The sequence below is a fragment of the Eptesicus fuscus genome, chromosome 2, assembly GCF_027574615.1.
Source record: "Eptesicus fuscus isolate TK198812 chromosome 2, DD_ASM_mEF_20220401, whole genome shotgun sequence".
Lineage (NCBI taxonomy): Eukaryota > Metazoa > Chordata > Mammalia > Chiroptera > Vespertilionidae > Eptesicus > Eptesicus fuscus.
Window position 1 is genome coordinate 66,331,269 of NC_072474.1, and position 22,657 is coordinate 66,353,925.

At 38.5% G+C, this 22,657-nt stretch overlaps 1 protein-coding gene across 4 annotated transcripts in view; it reads left to right on the plus strand.

The window, feature by feature from the left end:
* Positions 1-22,657, plus strand: part of ANTXR2 (ANTXR cell adhesion molecule 2) — a 139,810-nt gene that overhangs the window by 41,419 nt on the left and 75,734 nt on the right. For 3 of the 4 annotated variants that reach the window (XR_008558468.1, XM_008143638.3, XM_008143639.3), the window contains exons 11-12: positions 11,632-11,710; positions 21,175-21,270. Coding sequence is in view for 3 of the 4 variants with exons in the window: in XM_008143638.3 (XP_008141860.2) it covers positions 11,632-11,710; positions 21,175-21,270 (175 nt within the window). In the remaining variant the exon portion in view is untranslated. The remainder of the gene's footprint in view (positions 1-11,631; positions 11,711-21,174; positions 21,271-22,657) is intronic. The other variant, XM_054727964.1, reaches the window with a different exon arrangement.

Genomic DNA, 22,657 nt, shown 5'->3' on the forward strand with positions numbered 1-22,657 from the left:
ATCGGGTCAGAGAAAAATTATCAGATTCCTATTTTGGAAGGAATGCCATTTAAGAAAGCAGAAAACTATCTTGGATTTCTTTTGAACATTTATATCCATTTATTTGGGAGCTTGCTTTGCCTGTAAACTCACAACCGATAAGGCACATTGTTGCAAGATCATGGGGGCTGAGAGAGAGAGACCAATATGAGGATCCTGGTAAAGGACAAAGTGAGAAAACTTCCTTATTCTTCCTTCCTCCCCTGACTTCAGGAGCAAAGAGCCACAGGTTTCAAAGTCCAGGTGGCCTCCTCTTCTCCCCCACCCTTGTTATCAAGCTTCTTTTAAAGCAACACAACTTTAAAAATTATGTTCTTCTGTTTTTGTTTTGTGTATTATTTTTAATCATATGAGTCCAAAAAACAATGCTTGGGAATTCATTCTCAAGAATTCATGTAGAACAGGTGGCCTAGATTAAAGCCTTGGCAAGATTCTTAGCCAAGCCAAATAAAAAACCCAGCAGATCATGCACAAAGGCAACAGTTCTGGTGAGAAATGATGAGTTACTCCTGTTGGGTACAGGATCCCAGAGTTGGTCAGTTTAGGAGCCAAGGTCCTTCTGTCCTTGAAAGTATGAAACCAGGTCTGTGCCAGCTCAATACTGCTGCTCTAGGAAGCAACGACGGCTACAGATAATTGAAACACACACAAGAAAAAAAAAACCCCTTTTTATATTTCATTGAGTAACAAGGAACTCAGAATAGTCTGTTGTATTTATTTGCCTCTTGCCAAGCCCAGAGCTGCCTCGGGAGAGGATGCCGACTGTCCTTGTCCAGAGTGCCTCTTTTGCAAAGCGATAGGCTGTAGTGACAGGTGTTTCTTCTGTTCCTTTTTGCGGATGACCTACCTCGTCCATAAACCACGGGAAAGAAGCTGACAAACTGCTTAGAATGACTGTGTACAGTTCAAGTGCATGGTGATTTCTGCGATGCATTTTGTGTTCAGACACCCCGAGGTTACCATATAGGTCAGGTTTCCTCTTGGTGGCGTGGCCCGACAATTAAGCTGATTGCAGACAGATTATTAAATATGAGTGGAGCACACTCTTATGCCATGGATATGCTCTGGAGAAACTGTCATCCCTTTGGACAGTGCAGGGCCCTTGACTCACCTGAACCAAATTACCATCAGTACATTTTCTAATCTGTGCTTTCTGTGTGCGAATCCCTTCTCCCTTCTGCCAGGAGATTGGATGCAGTACCCCCAGATGTGCCTTCTGAATGTTTTTCAATTTGTCATTTGCCGAGAATAACTGAGGAATAATGATATTTTATCTTTTAATTCTTTTTAAAAAAATTTTATTGATTTTTTTAAAGAGAGGAAGGGAGAGGGATAGAGAGTTAGAAACATCGATGAGAGAGAAACATCTATCAGCTGCCTCCTGCACACCTCCCACTGGGGATATGCCCACAACCAAGGTACATGCCTTTGACTGGAATCGAACCTGAGACCCTTTAGTCCGCAGGCCTACACTCTATCCACTGAGCCAAACCGGTGAGGGCTATTTTATCTATTAATTCTAAGAGGAAAACTTGGTTTGGGGTTTCTTTCTTGTGTTGTGTTTCGATTATCTTGGATTTTTAATAGTAGTGTCTACTTAAGGAAGACACCTTACTTTCTTCTCCAAAGTAATTATAAAATGCAATATGCCTGGTCTGTCCCAGATACTGAATGAGCTTTCTTTAGAATTTGCCTTTGGGCATAGTCTCCTTTTGAAGAGACTACCATAGAGACTGCTGATAGTCTTTAGTGACTTGTAGATAGGCTAAATTCAGGAGATGTGATTTTTTTTTAAATTTCTTTATTGGTTATGGTATCACATAATTGTCCTCATCCCCCTATTCCCATCCCAAACCCCTCCCCACGTATGCCCCCACCCCCCTGTTGTCCATGACCACTGGTTAGGCTTATATGCATGCATACAAGTCCTTTGGTTGATCTCTCCCCCTTTCCCTCACCCTCCCCTGCCTTCTCTCTGAGGTTTGATGGTCTGATTGATGTTTCCCTGTCACCGGGTCTGTTTTTGTTCATCAGTTTATGTTGTTCATTATTTCCCTTAGATGCATGAGATCATGTGATACAAGAAATACACTTATAAGAACCGAAAATGAGACAAGCCATTATGGTTATGCTGAGAGGCAAATGAATCAGTCTGTAGTGAGTTTCTTTCTGGGCCAACAGTTCTTTTGAGTCCCAATTTCAATGTTGAACATTTCCTTATGTGTACATGTCAGCAACGATATTTCAGTTCTGGGTGGTGGACAAATGGTAGTGATGCAGGTCCGACCATCTCTGGTTTGGTCCTGGGCATCCTTCAGCGGCGCACAGCTGCTGTCTGCTAGTATGGCAAGGCGTTGTCAGCATCTTCCATCTCTGGACTGTTTCTCTTCTGTCTTCATGGCTGGAGCACTCCTGTCAATTCCTTTCTATTGCAGGAATCCACATGGTCTTGGAGTTATTTTCTGAAAATATACAAACATATTCTCGACCAAAAGTTAGTAAAGGAATATTTTCTATAAATTTGACTTGGGGTCCTTTTTCATTTTTTGCCCAAATGTTTTTCCTCTGGCTTGTTTTGACACCATGTGTATTTTTCATGGGTTTCTTGCTGTTAGCATTACAGATTAAACTTAATTTTCTAAAGTAAAAATTTTCTAGATGTAATTTACTTACAGGATATTTTTCCTTACATGATATTCTTCTACTATCACCCCCTTTTTTAAATTTAAATATTAGGAGGCTTTTGGGAATTTTATAATGTAGTCTTGATAGCTTTTACATTTTAATTTTTTGCACTAAAATATGACTGCTTTAGGTTCATTACATGTTATGCAATTTTACCATGAGATGAATTGCCAATCAAAATTTTTGTTAACACTTTAAGAACAGCTTTTTGTACGGTACATTCAATTTTTCTAGAATATTTGCTTGTTTCAATTAGCCAATTTAAATTACTCTGAAAAATTGACTACTATTCTACTGTCAAACTCAACACTCTAACAACAATCTTATTTTACCCTGTGTATATTAGTGGAAAGGATTATTTGCCTTCTTGAGTAGGCCCTGAGCATTCCTGGTTCTAGGCTGGATTTGGATATCAAAAACCCCACTTCCCCATGCCATGGCTACAAGGCATCTCAAACAAGTCTTGTTGCAGTGAAAGGGCATCTGCTGTCGGCCAAGTCTCTGTTTGTTACCTGGGTCCCGATTTGAGCTGTGCATGGGAAGCGAAGCAGCCATGGGGGCAGGAGACCTCCCTCAGAAGGGGTGAATGTTCAGGCTCTGCAAAGTTAGGGGAGGAGGTAAGGGTCTGTGCCCCACCTTTGTTGACCCCCAAGTTCTCTCCTGATGGCCCCTCTGTGACTGTGCTTGTCTTAGGTTGTTCCTTCCCTGAGGACTCTTACCCGTGTCTGGCTAACCAGCCATCCTCCGGGCCAAGCTGGGTGATGTGAGGTTCAGTTCTGTCTCCTTGGTATCCTATGCCCCCGTGGCCTCCACGCCCAGCACCTGCCTTGGGATCCCCTCACCTGCTGGTGAGGCCCTGGCACTGATCACATATCTTGGGGAACCCAGGTTTCTTTTCCAGGGAGGGCCCAGCTCACCCCACTAGGCGAGAAACAGATCCATGGTACCAGCTACCATGATGCTTCAACTTAGGCATGAACTGAAAGCTCAGGCAACAGCTGTGGGCAACTGGACCACAAGAAGAGGGTCCCTCTTGGCCAAAAGGGCAAGAGGTGCCAATATAGAATGCTCAGGTGCCTTCCCAGGTGGCCCTCTGCACAGTGGAAGGGATTAAATCCTTTCACGTTGTTTTTAAATTGCTGCCAGACATTCAAAGAATTGGTTTGTAAGTTTGTTTGGGATAATTGTACATTATGCTGTTGTAATTCTAAATTATCAAGGGATGTGTTACCTTTGTCTCCAATCACCAAAAAGGTGATTTTTTATTGATTCCCAAGGGTGCGAGGTACTATTATAGGTAATGGGGCTAACACAAATCTGGGGCAAATTATAATGACATTGTAGAATAATATCATGTAAGGATATTCTTTGCTCTAGGCCATGGCAATTCCATTTCAAACAGGCTGTCAGCTTCTTTTTCTATAGACAAGATCTTAGTTACATTTTCTGCACCTCTCCCAGGAGCAAGTAGTGATAGTCCCTTCCTTTGGTGTCCACGCAAGCCAGAAACCTCTCTTTAGTTTTACACACAAAGCAGCAGTGGTTTGATTTTGTGTCGTACAAAAGGGAAGCTGGGTGGTGACCCCTGTGTAATTATACTTCCTTGCCCCACCCATGGTCCTCCTGGATTACCAAGGTATTTGGTATTATTGGTGACAACATTAGGCGGGGGGTCAGCCCATCTAATGGCTCCAACCCATGAAGGGTCAGGAACCTAAGTCCAAAATACTTCCCCTTTAGCCCCAGTTAATATTACCGTACAGCTGATGACTGCTAGCATGGCAGGAAAGACATTCTCAGATGTTCTCGTGGTAGGAGATGTGATTTTTAAAGATCATGTAGAGCATAATATATATCAGACATGACAGGCCATCCTCTGTTTGGCTTGTGACACTAATATTTTACCTACAAGCAAACTGAGGTTGTTTTGGGAAGAAGCTTTGTCTAAAATAATTACTTTTGATCTTCTTTTCCTTTTTTTGAAATCAAATACATGCCACTGAGGCAAAACTTGAGAATATGTTATTTGTGAGTGTATTAGGTATTTAGGGACATCATTATTTTTTCCACTAAGTATGTTGCAAGTAATTTGGAGCTTTCCTTTGCCTGAACTTTTCTTCAGATGCTTTTGTAGCTCTCTTCTGAGATTGGATTAAAATCAACACAGCTGAAACACTTTAGCCTTGTAAGGTGACGGATGCTTAATATGCTTGCTTAATTATCTTTTGGCTAAGGTTTCAAACCCATTAAGTAGCTAGTTAGTCTATATTTCAAATGAACACATCTGGCCCAGCAATGAATGAAGGTTTTTCCTGTGTGAGGGTGACAGATGTGGTGATGGTTCCCTCTGTTCCCTCACTTAAATAATTAACAACAGGCTGGTGAAGTAACCTTAGACAGTCTCAGAGCCAGATGTGTAGTCTTAGAGCTGGATCATGGGCATGTGCCTCATCTCATTAGCCTACTCTAACAGTTCCTTTCTCATCTTTATGTTATATTTCTTGAATTACATTTGTTTGAGGATTATTTATTGAAAACCCAGGGCTCATGAAATTTGGGTTGAAAGAGGGTTAACATGAAATTGTTGACTTGGAGATGAGAACGAAGGATGTAGCAGAGTAGTTAGGACATATATTTGCATTCCGAAATTGATGTGTAGTGAACAAAAGTTAAAACCACCTGGGCAAATCTTTTGCAGGTATATCACCAGTTAGCCTTGTTGAAGTGGTTCTTTGAAGTACTTTCTTTGAGAAAAATCTTTTGTTAAATGTCTTTATTTGCTAGAAATTTTTAGACTGAGTTGAAGAAATTCTTAATATTTAAACAGAAGGTATGTGAAGGTGTTAATAGTGAGGTTGTTCTTTTCGATTTCTTTCATTGGACACTATTTAATTTTAAAATGTCACATGATTAAACAAATTATCTTACCAAGAAAACACTGTAGATAGTTTGGAAGCTTTTTTCTGCCAATGGTTCATTTGCACCAAAATGTCTTATGTTTGAATAGAAAGGACTCTGTGAAGGTCTTTGAATCCTCCCCATTCCAGGGCAGGCGCCTTGTGGTGTACAGTGCAGGTGTTAGCAGTATTTTCAGGATGGGCTTATTCTCTGACCCTTGTTTAGTGAGACACCAGCAATAACACAGCTGCTCTGCAATAGTTGAGATCTCAAACCTGTAATTTGGCAAGAAGAACAGAGCAAATTGGGTAAATATACATAAACACATTGTGAAGAAAGAAAAACAGAACAGAATGAACTGGAGCCTTATCCTACAGCTTGTTTGATAGAGATTATTTAAGGAGGCATATGGTATAGTTAAATGTGCTTTCAAAAATGTTGGCCAGAATCTTCTGGCAAATATGAAATAAATATCTAAATCAGATGAAACTGATAGTATTAGTTCTCTTAAAAGGCAGTGTGGGAAGACACTTGACAGAGTGTTTTTAGTAAGAAGTGGAGGAATATCAGCGGATGTGGAAAATTTTAATCATCTGGTGCTGATGGGTCATTGAGATGAATGGTGTGGTAGACTTGGGATTAGAGCCTGAGTTGATAATAGAATCTTTTTTTTTTTTTTTTTTGTATTTTCCTCCACATTGTTATGTTTCTAATATAATCAATTTTCCTGGAATAAATTGATTAATTTCATTACTCTTTCTTGGTTGGACAAATTCAGCCTTTAATCTACCTTCTTACATGAACACTTCTTTTCAATATACCTTTGTATGTATATCTATACAATCTCTCACTCCATTGTCTCAGTAGGCGGTGATACAGTACCAACTTGATTCTTCTGTTTTCTCTGATGAATGAGACTTTTATTTATTTTTATTATGGATACCAGGACATTCTTTGTCTTTATTTTTTATATAAACATTGATGCATTAAGGCTGAGGACCCTCTCTGTTTCTCTATTTCGCTACCTGCCCTTCAGTGGTGGAACTTTTATCTTTTCTTCTACATGGTGTATTGCTTTCTGATTACATATAAAAATGTGATAAGTTTACCTAATCTGCATTGTATTTCTATTTTAAATATTATGTTCCATTCTGGAAATTGTCTTTTAAGAGGGATAACAATTTAAGCCAGTCTATGGGTGGCCAACAAGATGTTGCCAAGTATGGAAATATTAAATAGGATGAACTTTAAAATTCTGGCAAAGTTGGATTTAGGAGTGACACATCAGTTCTGTGCAAACATCAGGTCTGGTCTGTCATGTAAGAGATAGATTTGACTTATTCTTTATTGCCCCAAGTAAAGGAGAAAGGAAGAGTGGAAGGTAAAAGGAGGCATATTTCAGTTCAATATTGGGAAATCTTTCTAACAATTAGAATTATTTAGAGAGTGTTGGTAACTAAAGTGTTCAAAGAGGGACAGCTATGTAATGAGGTAGAAGATATCCTTAAATATGTATGTAAAACCTCTTATGTATCTGCTTCTAAGTTTTATATTATTGAAGCTTTTGCTATTACTAAGACATTTGATATATTTTAGATGAAAGGCACTAAAATTGAGCGATTATTTCTAAGTGCCTTTTTTTTGTATTTTATTAAAATACTAGAGGCCTGGTGCACGAAATTTGTGCTCAGGTACGGACCCTAGGCCTGGCCTGTGATCAGGGCCATCTTCCTCGGCTGCCAGCAGCCGGCCACGCCTCCCACCGCCACCCACCCCCGGTTCCCTGTTCGCCATTGGTGATCGGTGCCTGATGGCCAGGGGAAGGGACCGAGAGGTCGGCTGTTCTTGCCCGCTCACTGGCCCCGCCCCCAATGTGGTTGACCTCTGTGTGTGGTTACCACCCACCCTCAGTTTCCTGTTTGTCATCAGGTGATCGGAACCTACTGGCCAGGGAAAGGGACCGAGAGGTGTCAATGCCCCTCATAAAGACTGGCCCAGTGGTCGTTCTGGTCCTTCTGCTGTTTGGGTGAATTTGCATATTACCCTTTTATTATATAGGATACAAATCAGTTAAAAAAAGAGGTTATTTTCAGTATAATACTGAAAACATTTACTATACAACATAGCTGTTATGTGCCATACATCTCTGAATATAGCTTTGTTTTTCTTCTGAAATCTAGCAATCTTCCTGACTGTAATCTTTGTTTTAGTTATATTTTGAGATATCTCAAAAAGAAATTACTTTATTTAAGAATGTTTTAATCATGTTGAAGGAAATATTTTAGACAAAACATTAATTTATATAAATTCATAACTAGAAGTGAATTCTTCAAAGTATTCACAAATATGAAACTTCATTTTTCAACTTGTAATCTTTATTATGCATAAAGCTAACTTTTAAAAAGCTCTGCAGAGTATTTAATAGTAGCACTTAATTTCAAAATACCTTAAGTCACCTTAATTTTAATAACTTTTTGAGTAGTTGCCAGTTTAATTTTCAGTATGTGCAAATTGGAGGTAAATTATTTATTACTTCTAGCAAATGTCTTTCACAATTTTATTTAATTTTTTCACCCTTTTTAATGGATCATAAAATGGCAGTCTTTTATTGGATATGCATAAAGTCAGTAGCAAATGAATACCTTGCAGATAGGTTACTATGGATTGAAATGTCAATCATATTTCATGGAGTATGAAATTTCTCAGATCAGAGTAGCTCTGACATATGGCACTGAACTATTCCCCTGTTTTGGAATTGTCATACATCTTTAAAAATTAAATAAAAGCACTTTGACCATTAGGCCTTATTAAATTTTATTTAATTAATTATATATCACAATACTATTTAATATTTTCTCATATGGAATAAGTTTAGTTTTTATCACAATTAATTGAGTACCAATTGATGTTAAAATGCACTTCAAACAATCTTTTTGTTATGTTAGATTGTTTGGGCTTCTTCTATCCATCTACGTGGGAAAATTTTTTTTTTAATAAAATATATTTTATTGATTTTTTACCGAGAGGAAGGGAGAGGGATAGAGAGTTAGAAACATCAATGAGAGAGAATCATCGATCAGCTGCCTCTTGCACACCCCCTACTGGGGATGTGCCCGCAACCAAGGTACATGCCCTTGACCGGAATCGAACCTAGGACCTTTTAGTCCACAGGCCGACGCTCTATCCACTGAGCCAAACCGGTTTTGGCGGAAAAATTTTTTTAAGTATGGAGCAAAGAGTGGAAGCAATTCTAAACAATGTAGAACCAATTTATAGAAAAGGAACTTGAAAGAGCTGTTAGCTCTCAGCCTTATCTTCCCAGACCACCATGTGTTATCTGTCCTATGGGCCGGTCCTGTCTCAGAAGGTTCTTCCTTGTGTTTCATGACTTCACTCTCTCACCTGCCTGGCTGTTTCTTCTCAGATGCCACCTCAGGCTCTTCTTCTTGCAGTCCTTTAACTCTCAGTTTTCATCAGGATTGCATTTCTGACCCACAAACACATCTTTCCTGCTTCCTTTTCTTGCTGATGAGCTCCACATCTCCAGACAAGATCTTTTCCTTAGCGCAAAACCCACTATTCAAATGTCCACTATCCAGATGTCTACTAACTCACTTAGATTTCCCATAGTCACCTTACACTTAAAGTTCCCAAGTTAAACTCGTGTATTTCTGTTCAAACCTGCTTCTTTTCCTATGTTTTCTGTGTAAATTTATCCACCCACTTGTGCAAGATGGAACCTATGAAGTCATCTTTAGTCCTTCTTCCTCACCTACAACCAATAAATGTCCAAGAGAGGAGAACATTGATTGGTCACTTTCTATACATGCCCAGACCAGGAGTCTAACCCAAAAGCTTTTGGTGTAAAGGACTATGTTCAAACCCCCTGAGCCACACCAGCAAGGCCTCCAGGTCTGTGGAGTCTTAGGTCAGTTTTATTTGACAGCAGCCACATTATACTAGACTGAGATTTGGAGGATAATGTGCAGTTATTTTGGTTGCCTACAAGATTGCATCAGCATACATTTTTACCATAGGAAAGAGTGAACTTTCTTGTAAAACAAAAACTGTTCTACTGACCCCTCGAAAACTGAATCAATAAGATTACCTGCAATAATCATACTTTATTATAAATCAAATAATCTTCCCCCAAACTAAAACCATGTCATGTCACATGCTTCCTGGTACGTGCTTTAAAGTAGAGGAATTAAGAACTAGGAAAGATTATTTTTGGATTCAACTGTGCTTAGTCTTCAACAAAATAAAACATGGCATTCAGTTTTGCTGAATAAGCAATTAGGTTTAAGTTTTCTTTTTTAAGTAAGCCACTTGGCGTTCTATGTTGGAATAGTTCAGAAGTTCACTTAAGTTGATATAAACACCCTAAGTTCTCATTCTCTTGTGGATTTAACTAAGCTTTGTTTTAAACACAAAATGTTTTGAAGAGAATATTTTATAAGAAATATTATTAATAGGAGTATTCCTGAATTTTTAAGGCAAATTTTGAAGAAGTTTGCTAGTAGTCACTTTCCTGGTGATTCTTTCTCTGTACAAATCCAAACTAAGTTCACATTGAGAAAAGAAACACATTAAGAACTTTTGTTTCATCAAGCATGTGTAGTATAATGGAAAGAGTTCAAAATTTGTTAGAGTCCTAGTTTTACCACTTTCAGCATGGTAATGAACATTTCTGGGCCTCATGTACCCCATCTGTAAACTGTGGAACTACCTCTCACTTGAAGAGTTATTGTAAGGATTAAATGAGATAATGTCTGTAAAATGCCCATGATAGCATCTGGCACATAGCAGGCACTAAATAATACCTCTTATCTCTCCTCTCTGGCATCTTACTGAAAATTTTACCAGTACCTTGAGGTTGTTTCTGTTTAATCCTCACTCTCCTTAACTAACATATTTGTCACTCGATTCAAGGTGTAGAGAAGAAATCTTTTAAATCTAGCAAAATTCTACTAATTCAGAGTAATTAAGGCATAGTTTCTGGCTATTACTTTTTGGAATTTAGAATATTTCATGAGGATTGGAGCATAGCACTTTATAGGAACCAGATTAACAAAATGTTACCGAGTACATTTGTTTTCATGAATCTTGTGATGATAGTAATGTTTAGAGATAGGGGAAATAAGCTAAATGGAGATTAAGGATATTTTATCTCTTTTTAGATTTTTTGAACCTGAAAAAAATATCATAATTTTTGCAGATTAAAAATTTTTTTTCTAATTTATTTAAACTACAGTAGTTTCTTCTTATCCATGGGGAATACATTCCAAGATTCCCAGTGGCTGCGTAAAACCAGGGATAGTACTAAAACCTATATATAATCCGTTTTTCCTGTACATACATACCTTTCACCTAAAGGAGCACTTTGCCACTTATCTTTTGGCATATCCAAAACACTACTTTTGCACTTTGGGGCCATTATTATATAAAGTAAGGGTTACTTGAACACAAGCACTGAGATACATTGAAAGTCAATCTGATAATGGAGAGGGCTAAGTGACTAAAGGGCAGAGAGCATTTATAGCATGGATAAGGTGGGCAAAGGGATGACTGGGTCCTCCTGGGTAGGACAGAGCAGGATGGTAAGAAATTCATCATGCTACTCAAAACAGCATACAATTTAAAATTTATCATTTTGTCTTTATTTTTGGAATTCTCCATTTAATATTTTCAGACCATAGTTGACTATAGACTTATCTAAGTAAAAACTCAGATAAGGAGAGGATTATTGTAAAAAATAACAGGGATTTCTGAATGTTTCTACTTATGTTAATACTTTTAGGAACAATTAGATCACTTACAGAATTTGCCTCTGGCTAGTCCAGTAGGAACTGGAACTAAGAAATAAAAAAGTTGGAATAGCTGATCAAAAGCTTGGACTTTTTAAGTAGACTTTCCGGTCAGTTTTGAATTATGTAAGGAAGTAAAAATATCCCACAATATTCTAGCTTTAAGTTTATTTTTAATTTTTGTTTCTTCATTTTGTTTCAGAACTCTTGATGTTTCAGTGAGTTTTAACGGAGGAAAATCTGTCATCTCGAGCTCATTAGTAGTCACAGCCACAGAATGTGTAAGTACAAAGTTTGCATAAAGTTGCCTTTTAAAAATAGTTCTATCCAGAAGTAACTTCCGGGTCCTCGGTGTTGAGCGTACTATAGTAAAGAAGGTATCCTATCTAATAAAGAGGGAATATGTTAATTGACTGTCACACCCTCACAAAGATGGCTGGAGGCACCCATGGCCAATAAGGAGGGAATATGCTAATTGACTGTCACACCTTCAAAGATGGCAGCACCCACAGCCACAAGATGGTGGTGCCCAGTCCCCTAAGCCCCACCAGGGCAGCAGGTGCATGGCACAGCTGGGCCCGCCCCCAGGCAGATCCGGCTGCTCCGTGAGCCTGCCTCTGGAGTCCCCCAGTCCCTTCAGCCCCTTAGCTGCCCAGGGCCGCCAGAGGCTCAGGTAACCAGGGCCGGTGGAGGCTTGCGTTACCGGCAGTGGCAGAGGTGTGATGTGGGCATTGCCTTCCCCTGATTGCTGGGTCACCTCCCGCCCCTGAGGGCTCCCGGACTGTGAGAGGGGGCAGGCCGAGCTGAGGGACCCCCCTCCAGTGCATGAATTTTCATTCACTGGGCCTCTGGTATGTAATAAATGAGATCATTACAAGGAAAAAATTGTATAGAGTTTAAGTTATTTTTTTCCCCTGTGGCTGCGTTTAAAGGGAATTTTCAGGTAGTATACATTTTATTTTGATATTTATAAAATTCAAGTCATATTTAAAATAAAAATAAGCTATGAGAATGATTTCCAAATGAAGCATTTCTTCTTGAAATATTAAACACATGAAAAGAAAGCTTTTTTGTAATGAAGGTTGCGATATAGCATCTAAGACATTTATCCTGTTTTTGAAATTATTTGTGCATCTTAATAGAATGAGCTATTATTTTATCCATTTTACTGTTGGTGCTTTCTCATATGAGTAAGGAATTTGATTTTGATAGCTTGATAATAATGGAAAATTTTGTATTAGATTGTTGTACATGAAAAGAGAACACAAAAATGGACTGATCACATGGCTATTATTTTTACAAGTATATTTTTTCCCTAAAAACATGTAAATTACAACAAAAGGGAAAACAAGCATCCATATGGGCCCTTGGTCGCTATGAAGGTCTCTGAATAGCTCTATAAGTACATGTTTCTATTTTGAAAATAGCTAGTTTTATTCCCCTTTTTACCTATAATTCATGTTGTAATTTGTAGGTTTGGTGGATGTTGCAATTTGTAAGTCTTCTGGTCCCTCCGGATGTGGTTGAGATTACAAACACTTGTGGTATAGCTCACTGTTAAGCTCACTGAAATGACATTCTTTCTCCATCCTTCTTCCTATTCTGCATCTCCAGCCGTCTTTTTTCACTTCTTTTCCACACAAGCAGGAAAACAAATCTTTTCTGTATCCTGTAACCAGGCATGATTGCAGTGTGCATGGATGCTGAGGCTAAATGACTCATCCGGAATTTATAAGTTAGATGTCTTAAGGCAGTCTTTCTATATCTTGCTAGTTCTCAGGAAAACATAATGTGACTTAAAGTGGTTTAAGAGTGAGGTGAGTGATTTAAAAAAAAGGGACATTGGTTGTGTCATAGATGGAGAGTGAAGGGACAAGCTGTAATATTACATAAAGGATCAAAGTAATTTTCATGGAAAAGGGAGTTGAGAAAATACTTAAAGAAGGTAAGGGAGTGAGCCCTGAAAATCACTCAAGTGTTTCATGCAGAGGCAGCAGCTAGAACAAAGCCTGCGGTGGGACTGGGCCTGGCAAGTTAAAGAAGAGCAAGGTGGCCAGTTTCCTGGAGCGGAGGCAGTTGTGGGGAGTAGGAGTCTTGAGATGAGCAGGAGGGAGTGGAGGGAAGGAGACAGATTATGTACGGTTTTGTAAGTCATTGTAAAGACTTGAGTTTTTCTTCTGAGTGAAACAGGGAGCCATTGAAAGGTGACTTGTTATGGCAATGTTTTAAAAGGATCTTTCCAGTTCTTATGTAAAAATATACTTTGCAGGGAGGGTCCAAAGTGGAAACATGGAGACCAATTCTGTGGCTGTTTCAGTAATTCAATTCTAGGCAAAGGGAGTGTGGCTCCGCTATGGAGATGGCGATGGAGATGGTGAGAAGTTGTTGCATTGGATTTAAATATATTTTAAAGGTGATGCTCATGGAATGGATGCCCAGACAGATTAGATGTGGGTGTGAGAAAAAGACATTAAGAATACTTTCGCGCTTTTTCATCTGAGCAACTAGGGTGAGTTGTCTTCAGGTTGAGTAATTTTTGGAAGAGGACAGTGGGTAGTATTATGAAAAATACCCGGGCATTGTATTGAATTGATATCCAGTCTTTCCGGCATATTCAGATGTGATAATTAGGTGAGATGCACTTAGTGATGTTACTCATTATAAGGTGATACTGTGGGTTTTACAGGCATTTGAAAACCAAACAGAAGAAAGCACCATTACTTTAGCAACTGATTAGTTCTTGTGGCAACCCCACACATACAGAAGCCTCTCTCTGCATTCCAAGAACATCCGGGCTTAATCCTGTTAAGGCACTTATGTCACTGAACTGTCATTTCCTGTTTACGCCTGGCCTTTCTCAGCAGTCTTGAGATGTTGATGGCAGGGCTTGTGCCTTGCTTATTGCCCCCTCCCTTGCACAGGACTCATTCTCCAAAATTATTTGTTCAATGAATGAATGAAAGGAGCCGTATATCTAGTTTAAATGTGGAAAATCTAAGGTTTAGATGGAAAAGATTGAAGATTAGAGCCTGAGGAGGGTATTTGGGCAGTCATTTCTCTTCTATCTCAGAAGATCTCCTTAATGTGTCTCTGTTTGAAAAAATACAGTTAAAGGTTTCTTCCTTCCCTCCTCCCCCCATCCTCCTTGGAACCACTGCTCTTTTTCTGAATCACTTGGAATAACAATACCAAGAATGAGTTTTCTGAGCATGTATTAAATGCAAGACACTGTGCTCAGCACTATTTATGAGCTAATCCCTTCATGACTTCATGTGATACTCAAAATTCAAGAAGAGGCTATTGGTTATTACTTTAATTTTACAGATGAGAAAACTGAGGAACAGAGAGCCACCTTCAACTGTTAGTGCACATTTACGTAACCATGTTAGAAGGTACTTTTCTGTTAGGTGGACCCAACCCGCAGCAAGGGTACATGGTTTGATGCACAGAACATGTGCTGATTTCTGCCCCCACTGTGCCTAGAGAGGGCGGGCTTGGAACCTAGAGGCTCTGGAGGTTAAATTACTTGGTCAGTTTCCCAGCTGAGTAAAGGCTAGAAGTGAGACTTGAACCCAAGTCTGTCTTCCTCCCAGGCTGAACACCTGCACAACCTGCCATTTGTAGCCAGGTCCCAAATGGATTTTTATAAAACAGGTTGGTAATGTGTGTGTGTGTGTGAGTGTGTGTGTGTGTGTGTGTGTGTGTGTAAAGTCAGGTAGTTAGCATTTCAGGTTTTGGGGCCGTACTGTTTTTGTCACTTCTACTCAACTCTGCCATGTTGTGCAAAAGCAGCTATAGACTTCTATAAACAAATGGGCATTGCTGTGTTCAATACAACTATGCACATTGAAATTTGAATTTCATGAAACATTCTTTTAATTTTTTCAGCTATGTAATAATGTAAAAAAAAATTCTAGTTTGTCAGAGATCTTATGAACTAGATGAGTTGATTTAACCTTTGGGTCACAGTTTGCTAATTCCTAATATGGAATATTCCAAAAGAATCAGTAAATGAAATTGTCACCTACTCCATGATCCCTCTCTCCCCCAACTCTAAGTTCATGGAAACAAAATTGTGGAGACCCATTTCCCCCTTTATGTGTCTGTTTTATTTTTAAAAAGGTTGCTGTGATTATTTTCTAGATAGATTAAAACATGCTATTCATGCAATTTTGAAATTTTTGACCAATTCCTCTTTCCCATAGTTATTATGAAGGTGTAGTAGTGACTCTAGTTTGTTTTTATGTTTCTGTGATTCTCTTAGCTAGAATTTCAGTTATATTTGGCAAAGTTTTTGACTGTACATTATAACTTGCTTTTAATGAAGTAAAGGATGTTAGATGTAGAGAAAGTTAAAAAACGTAATGTATCCAGGATGACTAGAAAATCTATTTCTTCTACCCTAAGATCAAGTTCAATATTCTGATATAGTTCCAGTTAACCAGTAAAAGAGTTTTAGCCTCATGGCCTTGACCAACATCTAGGTACTAAGTTGCTGACTGGACTCCTCACTTAACTTGTATACCCTAATCTTTTTAGACATCTGAAAATGCTACTTGTTCAAAACTATACTAGAAGTTAGAAAGAATTGTTCTAACAAATGGCCAATTGAAAGGTCATTGAACAAATGACCAATTCCTTCTGTAATAAAAGGAATTACTACTTTTTAGAAATTTGTGTTTCATATCTCTTCTTCAGCTTTTTCAGGTGCTCGCAGGTCCCTCAAACTCTGTGCTTTAGCCAAAGTTGTCTTTTTCTTGTTTTTGCAAAAATCCATTAATTCTTCCCTCACTCTCTCCCTGGGCTTTCTTATAATTCCTCAAGGAGGTCCTCTCAGAACCTGAGACCAGGTTAGCTCCCAGTTTGACATGTTTCTATTGTAGTTTCCTTATATACTACTCACATTCGTAATGATTTTTTTTCAAGGTCTGTCTCTCCAACTAACCTGTGGGCTTCATGAAGACTTGTCTAACTTTGTAACTTTGGTACCTGTTTAGCCACGTACCATTGAAACAGAAGCATGCCTAACCAGAAGTGAGAGGCGTTTAGGTTCTGCGTATGATACAAATCTGTGTTATCATATCTAGTTCCATCTGACTCTAACTCTTCAGTTTGCAGCATGTTATCTGCTCAATAGGACTGAAGTCTATGTATTTGACCTCTCCTTAATTTGTTTATAAAGTATGTGAACAATGAAATGATTTCCCTTTCATGATTGAAGTCTTTTATGCACTGATAGTGGCTCTGGAAAATCAAAACAAAGGAACTGGGAACGTCTGAACTTGTATACAGTTAACTGAGCTAATGTCTGGGACCAGGCATCCAGAGCTGGGTTTCATACATTTACAGCAAGTCCAGGTTGTCTTAAATTCTGTGCTTCCTCTGACCAATGTTCTATCATGCTTAGCTTAAATATGAAAAAAGGATAGGTCTGCAGATCTTTAGAAAGTGTGTATTTTTGTTTTAATTTATTGTAGACAAATCTTTGGAACCAGTTGAGATAATACTGTCATACTAAATGTATATTGCATCTAGACATGCATAGTGTTTTGTCAATTGTTCCTTATAGGGACATTTATTTTTAGGAAAAATCAAGAATTTTAATTGCTTATCATGCCCAGCCCATCTACTTCAGATTCTATCAGCATCATTTTCCAAATTTCCTACTCATAACACATTCATAGAAAGAAAAAAACTAACCACTAAACTTTTAGCAGGTCCATACCCTCTGGTTGCATATCCTTATTTCTGAACACAAGGTTTGAATTCTAAGAAAGGAAGCCAGATGTTCAGAGAATACTTTTGAAAGCTGTATAGCACTTCTTCCATAGGGTGTCACAGTTTTTATGTATTTCTTTGACATTGTTTTTCTGTTTGCTAGATTTTCGAGCTGAGCATAATCAAACCTGTAAAGAGTTGCATGATTTTTCATGAATGTTTAGAATTCTGTGTATAAAGATGTACTTTGAGTATTTTCCTAAATTGCCTGATGTATATTTGAATTATTTTTTTTGGTTTAAAAAGAACTTCAATATTTGCCTGGAAAATTTCTATAACGTACTTATCTTCCCCCTCAAACCCCCCCCCCACACACACACACACACCTCTTTCTATGTGCAAGATGCTTATTTAGATGTTTAGGATACATCAATGGCCAAATGTGGAACTTATATTTTCATTCTCCCTAACTCTACATGAATAAGTTGCTAGATGTGTAGATGCCTTTTTATTTATTATGCTAAATTATTTTTTATGGTAAATATCATGTAACAACATTTTTGAGTGCCTTAAGAATGGTTTGATAGTAGATGGAAAAGCTCTGTGAAGACAGTGTGGGTGTGACATTTTTCTAGTTATTTTTGTTTTCTGAAAGAGAAATTAAATGAAATGATCAGGGATTCTAAGTGATACTTTGATATCACTGTTTTGGTGTCTGTTTTGGTTCATTTGTAACCTAATATCAGTTATAGAAGTAGCTTCTATGGTTATTCCCTCTTCCATCCAGATGAAAAAATTAGAAAACAAATGACAGCTTTAAAAGTTCACCTGTACTTGATTCTAAATCTTTTTCTGAAAATTTCTGAAGTTAATTAATGGTTTATGTTGTATGCTAACAATTGTTTTAAAAATTATTTTTAATTGCAGTTTACATTAAACATTGTTTTGTATTATTAGTTTCAATGTACAGCATAGTGGTTAGACAATCATATACTTTACAAAATGATCCTACTGTTATTTCCAGTACTTGGCCCCATACATAGTTATTACAATATTATTGACTCTATTCCCTATGCCATACTTGACATCCCTGTGACTGTTTTGCAGCTACTAATTTGTATTTCTTAACCATTTCACGTTTTTCACCCAGCTCCCCAGATAATTGTTTTAAAAGTTATTTTGTAGTGGATTTATTGAAACTGAAAGCCTGCTAATAATAAATACCTTTGAAAATTGATTTGTTTTGGAACGGTTTCCAAGCCACTATCTAGAATCTTGTTTGCTTTGCTTTTCACTGTGATATTAACAGATGATCAGGAAATGACACATTTCAAGATTTTTCAGGTTAACTGAACCAAGTATATTGTACTAGCACTTCCTTGCTAATACTTTTGAAAACTACCTTTTCTTCTTTTTTTCCAGTTATTTGCAAATAACTGTTTGCATAAAGATTATTATCTCTTTTTGTGCATAGGTCACTATGTAATACACTTCCAATTCCATTATAAAGTGTTCTAATTAAATGCTACTACCATTCTCTCTTAAACATCAGAAAGTTTCTATTTGATCAATGCCAACATTTTCAAAAGTGGATTCTAGGAATTCCTGGACCTGTATGGTAGTGAAAACCTTATGAGAAAAAGCAAAGGCTTCTGTGCTGATATTAAATTGGACTTTTTTTTTTTTTTTTTACTACAAACCCATTCAGAGCTTTAAACATGTTAATGGGCAAAGTAATTTTCTAAGAGAGATATAATAGTCTGGTTTTTCCACAGAGTTTCTTGCTTCAGGAACAACTGGCTTTCTTATTTGATGGATTAGTATAAAGGTCTAATTTTAAGCAAACTTTAATTTCTCTGGGCCTCTATTTTTCAGTTATTTTAATACAATGACATCCTAAGACCTATACTAGTAGGTTCTCTGCTCTACCCCCCAATCTCTCGGGCTATCAGCTGTTGGGATAAATGTGGCTCTCACCTGACTTCTGAGCTTCTTCTGCTTTGTTTGGAATGCCAGAAACTGTATCTCTGAAAACCTGCCTTATAAAGTGCCTTATAATGTTTTCCTCCAGACAGTGTATGGATTTCTTCTTCTTCTTCCCTGAGTCCTTTCCCTTAAAAAAAAAAGAAACATTATTACTGGGGATCCCACAGAATGGGTTAGGTAGAGACACCTTGCCCCCTTGGAATCTTTAGCTTTACACTAAAAATTCAGTCAACAGTCTTCTCTGTGTTTGTGGATTGTGCAATCTTATTTCTTTGGAGGCCATTCTCTCAGTAAATAGCCGAGCATGGGGTATCCACTGGTAAGTGGGCTGGACCCAGCCCCTGCTTCCTAGCGTTCACAGCGAAGGCTTCCTGGGGTCGTGGCTTCAGTTTCGCTGTGAAGGATGAACAGGTGGTTGCTAGAGGAAGGGGGTTAGAGGCAGAGCCCAGCGAAGGGCCTTTGGGCTGGAGGAACGCTACACTAGAAAGTAAAAGAACACTGCTGTGGCTTTTGTGGGGAGAGCGTTCGAGCTACCGGGAGAGATTGTCTGATACATGAATGCACGAGATTGCATTCTTGAGTTGGTGCATTCTTGAGTTTGGTGTTACCATTTGCCAACAAGAACAGCTGTTGTTAACTTTTCACCTTGGTGATTTTTGATATTCATCTCTTCTATCATTAAATATATAAAGTAAATAGTATTCCATCCTCAAGAAGTCTGGGGAAATTCTGCATACATTCTGCCTGGAGGTAATTATGCTTGTAACAATCCTTTCCCAGAGACGAAATATAGGGATCATAGGGAGCATTCTGTAACCCAAATAGTGATTCTTTTCTACAATTCCTTTAAGGCATCATTTAAAACAATCTCTAGCACGTTGGAAGATTTTATATTTATTATTACTTGCCTTATAATAACATATATGAAATAGAATATAAAGCAATTTATATACCTTAAAGAATTTAAAGGAATAGAAATCTGCTTTGACATTATTATGCTTCCTGTATTGGTTTCTGGCGTTTCCTAAAAAAATGTGTATTGGGTGTAGACAAAAATTATTCATACCTGTTGAGAATATTTTTAATCCTCACCCGAGGATGTTTTTATTGATTTTTAGAGAGAGAGGAAGGGAGAGAAAGATATTGAGAAGCATGGATGTGAGAAACATCAATCGATGGCCTCTCGTATGCCCCCTGACTGGGGATCAAACTCGCAACCTAGGTCTGTGCCCTGACCTGGAATCAAGCCTGCAGCCTTTTTGGTGGGATGACTCTCCAACCAACTGAGCCACCTGACCAGGGCAAAGCTGTTGAGAATTTTTAAGAGTTTATTTGAGCCAAACTGACATTGATGGGAAGCAAAATCTCAACAGATTGAGAGAATGCCTGTTTCGCAGTGTATTTTATACATTAGAATCAAAGGCCCTGCCAGGTAGCTTAGAGCATTGTTCTGATACACCAAGGTTTTGGGTTTGGTCCCCAGTCAGGGCACATATAAGAATTAACCAATGAATGCGTAAATAAGTGGAACAACAAATTCACATTTCTCTCCCTTCCTCTCTCTGAAAAAAAAAAAAAGGGGGGGGGAGGGGGAAACATTCACTAGAATTTTTCACACAAACAAACAAACAAAAATGCCACAACAAACAAACAAAAACGTATCAAAGGAGGAGACCTAAGGACATTTCCATGAAATCCATTGTTGGTAGATTAAGGGGGCAGGAGAAAGCAAAACGGAAATCTCGGACAGGATAAAACAGAGACACACGATAGTTAATAGTAACGATAGACAGGCTCACTTAAGATAAAGGTTGGCCTTTGTCAAGGAAGGTGCAGTCCTAGGACGTGACTGCCGGCCCTGACCTGTTTTTACTTAGGATTTGTATGTTCAGACCATCCTGTGTGGTTCCTCTCAGTCTCTGAGTTTGCAAGGCTCATCACGCAGGCCTCCCCTGCGCTTAGTATGTGGCCCCCTTTCGTCCACAAGGACTTGACCATTAGCTTCGCTGACCATCTTGTTTTTGTTTTCTTCCTCCTCCAGTCTAATGGGATTGCAGCCATCATTGCCATTTTGGTGTTACTGCTGCTCTTGGGCATCGGTTTGATGTGGTGGTTTTGGCCCCTTTGCTGCAAAGTGGTGAGTAAGAAGGATTTTTAGCTACTCCTTATTTAGCCAGTGAGATATAAATAAGGCTTGGAATGTGAATCAATGCTACATTGTTCACTAACAGCAACGTTTCAATTAGCAAATTGAACTGCAATCGTTTTTATCATTATAATAAATTCTAGAAAACATGTATGCCAATAAATATTTATTATAAAACTTCATCTAAAAACTATTTCAAAATCAGGTGTGGAGGACGAAGGGAAGAGGAAGGTAGAGGAGGTCATAGAGATAAAGGCTTTTGTACTAAGTACAAAAGAATTTCAAGTACATTGGTATTTTTTACTGGATTTATTGGAAGAAGTTGATCATCTATCAGTTTGTTTTTTTTTTAATTTATCTTTATTGATTTTAGAGATGAAGAGAGAGGGAGAGAGAGGTAGAAACATCAAGGATGAGAGAAAATTACTGACTGGCTGACTCCCACACGGCCCACACTGGGGATCAAGCCTATAACCCAGGCATGTGCCCTGACCGAGAATCGAACCGTGACCTCCTGGTTCATAGGTTGATGTTCAACCACTGAGCCATGCAGGACAGGTTGTCAGGTGTTTTTTTAAGTTCGTATTGAATCTTTCATTACCTCTTTGAAAAATCTACTATTTCAGAACCTTCTCTGTTTGCTTCTCAGAAAAGCAGTTTAGAAATAAGTCATGTGCAAATGTTAGGGGATCTGTTAGACAGTCACTTCTGAGGTTATGCCAGTTGGTTTTCGTTTGTATCGTGTTTCATGATTGAGTAAAACCTCTGAAAGAATCTGGGTGTAAAATAGTTTTCTACTGCTACTGTATTAAATTGCCTCACATTGGGTGGCTTGGCTTAAAACAATGCATATTTATTATTTAACCACAACGTTATCACAGATCCAGCATGGGTCTCCCTGGGCTAAAAGGTATCAGCATGGATACATTCCTCCCTTAGTGCTCCAGAGGAGAGTCTGTTCCCTCACCTTGTCCAGCTTCCAGAGGCCACCCACATTCATTGATTAGGGATCCCCCTTCCCCATCTTCAAAGCCAGCAACGATGCATCTCTTCTGTAGTCACCTCTCCCTCTCTCTACACCCAGCTGGGATGGTACCTCCAATGTTAAGGAACCATGTGATTAGGTTGGACATTAGGATAATCCAGGATAATCTCCCATCTCAAGGTCTTTAACCTTAATCACATCTGCAAAGTTCCTTTTGCCTTGTAAGGCAATTTAGTCACAGTTCCAGGGAATTAGAGTGTGGACCTCGTTGTGGGGCTGAAATTCTGCCTACCACAGGGTGGAATGTTGAGTGATAAATCTTGGCAGATTTTAAGCAATCCAATTTGGATTCTTCAGGCTTCATAGGAAGAATTATCCTGAAAAGCACTTTTT